This window comes from Tasmannia lanceolata, unplaced genomic scaffold (assembly GCF_043159265.1).
Source record: "Tasmannia lanceolata isolate RefF3 unplaced genomic scaffold, GAP_Taslan_0.1 ptg000018l, whole genome shotgun sequence".
Lineage (NCBI taxonomy): Eukaryota > Viridiplantae > Streptophyta > Magnoliopsida > Canellales > Winteraceae > Tasmannia > Tasmannia lanceolata.
Window position 1 is genome coordinate 50,337,240 of NW_027518695.1, and position 4,611 is coordinate 50,341,850.

The 4,611-nt window shown below is 47.8% G+C and overlaps 1 protein-coding gene across 1 annotated transcript; it reads right to left on the bottom strand.

Annotated features, from left to right (window-relative positions):
* Positions 1-2,844: 2,844 nt before the first annotated feature.
* On the bottom strand, positions 2,845-3,444 carry LOC143850399 (uncharacterized). The gene has a single exon (XM_077359657.1). The coding sequence runs from the start codon at positions 3,442-3,444 to the stop codon at positions 2,845-2,847; it is 600 nt and encodes a 199-aa protein (XP_077215772.1).
* Positions 3,445-4,611: the final 1,167 nt, after the last annotated feature.

The window sequence follows — 4,611 nt, forward strand, 5'->3', positions numbered from 1 at the left end:
TTGTCTTTTGGCGGCTTTGTGCCATATCACGACCGGCCTTGGACGATCCCGATTTGAGGGAATTTTGACAAACTACTTTGGGCAGTAGTTTTTTGTCTTTTCCCGTACAGTGACTTTTGGGAGCTAAGGGTTAGCAACTGTCAAGCTTCTCCGAGTTTGGCTTTTCGGGGTTCCCAACTCCCTTGTATCATCTAGCTTGGTTTCGGCATTTTTCCCAGGTCGTTTCCAGGATTGATACGTGTAACCAAGTTGGACGTTTGCGCTTTACCCAAGTTAAGGACTCGGGTTTATCGTTTACTTAACCCATCATCATGCCGTTTTTCTCCCAGCTTGAGGTTGTCCTCCGGCTTTCGGGAGTATTAGTAAGTGATCGGTTTTCACTCATCCGAATTGGAATATTCGGATCTGTCTTCTTGAAATCGATAGTGGTTGAGAATCTCACTCCCTTTTATTGATATCAAGAGTGTTTACATGGATTTTCTTTTCAAGTTCATTCCTGATTCCAAAACGTTGCAGTGTTTGAGGGGAACATGAGCCCCACTACTGGAAGTACTTCTGAGGTTCTTGGAATTCCACACATGTGGGAGCGAGTGCCCTTTGAGGGTCTCTAGCCTGTAACTGCCTGGTCGGATGATCTGTGAGACTTTGTATGGCCCCTCCCAGGTCGGGGAGAGTTTCCCAACTTTGCAAGGCTGTGAAACGACTACTTTTCTTAGTACCAGGTCCCCCACTTTGTGGTCCCTTGGTAGGAGCTTCGAATTATAATATCGAGAAATCCTTTGCTGATAAGCGGCGACCGGAGTTTGGAGTCTCCTCTGAGTTTGTCGAGGAGATCGAGGTTTGTCCTCAAGCCTTTGTGGTTCTGTCCTTTGTTAAAAAATTGTATACGAAAGAAGGGCACACTGATCTCCACGAGGATAACAGCTTCGGTCCCAAATGTTAAATTAAATGGGGACTCTCCTGTTGGGCCCCGCGGAGTGGTTCGATAAGCCCACATGACACGGTAAATTTTGTCAGCCCATCGTCCTGGCTTCTCATCGAGCTTTTTCATGATCCCCTGAAGAAGGTTCGGTTGGAGACTTCAATCTGACCGTTGGTTTGGGGGTGTGCCACGGATGTGAACCGCTGCTCAATTTGAAGATCCGTGCAGAACTTTTGGTATCAAATTGGGTTCCGTTGTCCGTGATGAGAACCCTTGGGATGCCGAACCGACAAAGTACTGATTTCCAGAAGAAGGACTGGATATTTTGCTCTGTGATTTCCAATATGGGTTCTGCTTCCACCCACTTGGTGAAGTAATCCACTGCTACTACTACGAACTTTTGACCTCCCGGTGCCCTGGGGAAGGGTCGCAGTATATCCATGCCTCAAATTGCAAATGGTACTGGGCTGATGATTGGAGCCAGGGCTACTGCTGGTCGGTCGGGTGTAGGGGCGAACTTTTGACATTTGTCACACTTCTTAACGAGATCCATGGCGTCTTTCCTCAAGGTAGGCCAATATAGTCTTCTTAGAAGGACTTTTCGGATTATGGCCTTCCTTCCAAGATGTTTGCCACAATTCCCTTCATGTACTTCTCGTAAGGAGTATGTTGCATCAATGGGATGAAGGCACTTCAGATATGGCCAAGTGTAGGATCTTTTGAATAGGTTCTCGCCATCATAGCTGAAGCGGGATGCCCTCTGCATCACCTTGCGTGCTTCTTTCCTATCTTTCGGGAATTTTCCATCTCGAAGATACCAAATGGCTTTCTTCATGTGCTCCACACATATGCAACCTAATGTCAAGTATCCCGATGCTGCAAGTCGGGATAGTGCGTATGCTTTCACATTCTCTTCTCGAGGGATGCGTTCTACTTCGAAGCTTTGAAATTTCTTTGCAAGATGCTGAACTCTGGCCAATTACTTAGCCATTCTTGAGTCCCTGGCTTCAAACTCACCTTTCACTTTACTGACGACCAACTTTGAGTCGTTGAAGGCTTTGAGTTTGTCCGCACATACCTGAACTGCTAGATTCATTCCCGCTATCAAGGCTTCATATTATGCTTCGTTGTTGGATGCGAGGAATCCGAACCGGATGGTGTATTCGGCACTGAAGTCGTCGGGTCCTGTCAAGATAAGGTCGGCTCCGCTTCCTTATGCATTGGAGGAGCCATCTACATAGAGCTCCCATATGGTGTCTGGACCTTGTCGATCGCCTTTGCTTGGATTACTGGGTCCTTCGAGGTTCGGTGCCTCTTTCTCATGCTCTTGCCCCCCGAGAGTAGTTGTATTATTCCCACCTGGAGGTTGTTGTGAGCTCTCTGCATCGTTCACATGTTCCTGCTCCCCATGTGTAGTTGTATTTTCCCAACCTGGGGGCTGCTGTGAATTTCCTGCTTCTCCTCCGATTGCTTGTGCTAAGTACACTCTACCACGAAGTCAGCAAGGATTTGAGCCTTTAATGTCGATCAAGGTAAGTATCTAATGTTAAACTCACTAAGTTCTACCGACCACCTGACGAGTTGTGCGGATGTGTCGGGTTTCTGTAAAATCTGCCTTAGCGGTTGGTCAGTCAGTACTTTGATTGTGTGTGCTTGGAAGTATGGTCTTAGTTTCTTTGCTGCCATTACTAGAGCGTATGCCAACTTCTCCATTCGAATGTACCTTGTCTCTGCTTTGTTGACGACCACTTGGGCTTCATCGTGAAGATCCAGCATTTCAATAGGCTTTGCTTCTGGCGTAGTTGTATTATCCCCACCCCAGGTGCAGTTGTATTATCCCCACCTAGGGGCAGCTGTGAATTTTCCTGCTTCTCCTCCGATTGCTTGGGCTAAGTACACTCTACCACGAAATCAGCAAGGATCTAAGCCTTTATTGTCAGCCGAGGTAAGTATCTAATGTCAAAGTCACTAAGTTCTACTGACCCCCTGACCAGTCGTCCGGATGTGTCGGGTTTGTGTAGAATCTGCCTTGTCTCTGCTTCGTTGACGACCACTTGGGCTTCGCCGCGAAGATCCAGCATTTCAATAGGCATTGCTTCCGGCAGTCTCTTCCCTTTAAGGGCGGTGACGTAGCATTCTCTGGAGCGAGTTTGATCGCCTTTTACTTCACTGGGTCCTCTCAGGCTTATGAATTTCATCTTTTGGTGATAGGCAAAAGGTATTGCTCTTAACAAGTTATGCCCTGGTCTTCCCAAAATTGCGTTGTATGCCGAAGGGGTATTCACTACCAGGAAGTCGATCATGGCGACGGCTTGTGGTGGTGCATTCCCCACGAGGACTGGTAGTTCTATGGAGCCCGTCACTTTGCCGTCCTCCTCAGCAACCCCATAAAGTTCTGTGGTGGAGGGTTTCAAGAGATCGTCTTTGATGCACAGCTGTTTGAAAGCGTGATAGTACAAGACATCGGCGGAACGTCCATTATCGACCAGGATCTTTGGTCTTTCAAAGTTGGCGACCAACATGGTGATGACCAAGGCATCGTTATGCGATAAGATTACGTCGTTCAGATCGGCATCAGAGAACGAAATTGTGTTTTCAGCTTTCAACTTTTTATAGGGGATATGTACTGAGTTGACTTGGCGAGCGTAAGCCTTGCGAGCAACCGCTGAGCTTCCGCCTGCGGTTGGTCCTCCGACTATGGTTTTGACGACCCCAGTTGGCTCGAAAGATGGTTCTATTCCGAGAGGGCTTACTGGAGCTGGGGACTTTGCTCAACTTCTCTGCCACGGAGACCCTTGCGGACTTCTGCCCTTGACTGGACTAGGAGCCCAGGGTTCTCTTCTGTCTTGGCCCTTTGACATAATTTCTCAAGTTCCCCTGCTTGATAAGCAGCTCAATTTCTTCATTCAGGTGCCGACATTCGTTGGTGTCATGTCCATGGTCTTTGTGGTACCTGTAGGTAGTACTTGGACTTATCCCTCTTATTGCTTTTGCTCAACATCTTGGCTGGCCACCTAAGAAAGTCTTCATCTGTAATGGTTGCCAAGATCCGAGCCCTGGAGGTGTTGAGCGGGTATAATTTTCTTCTCTTCGTGCGGGCTCTTATCCTTTCAGGGTGGTCCATCTTCTCGTCTGTGTTTCTGGTTCGATGATTGCCCATTCCTTTTCTCTTCAGGTTGGCCACCCTGCCTATTGTTCAGAGCCGCCACTGTGTATTCTACCGAAATGTATTTTTCTGACTTCTCAATGAGATCAGCTAAGGAAGTTGGTGCCTTCCGCGCAATGGATTGCTTGAAGTCATTCGACTTAGCTCCTGCTAGCAAAGCGTTTACAGCTGCTGATGGATCCAAGTTGGTTATTTGTAGGGCTTCCCTATTAAATCAGAGTACAAAATCCTTCAAAGACTCATCACCTTCCAGTTTTAGCGCCATGAGGGATGCGGTTGTTCTCTTGGGTCGACGACTGCTCATGAAGTGCTGAACCAAATTGTCTCCGAGATGTTCAAATGAGTTAATGAAATTCGGTCTTAGTCCTGAGTACCAACCTATGGCCACACCTACCTGCGTGGTTGGGAAGGTCTTGCACAGGAATCCATCTGAGACCTTATGTAGCAGCATCATGGTTTTGAAGGTCTCCAGATGGTCTACGGGGTCAGTTGTCCCGTCGTATCACGGGATCGGTGGCATTTG

Bases quoted from the DNA above. Each gene is read 5' to 3' on its own strand.
- LOC143850399 (XM_077359657.1), bottom strand. From the start codon at position 3,444: ATGTTGGTCGCCAACTTTGAAAGACCAAAGATCCTGGTCGATAATGGA.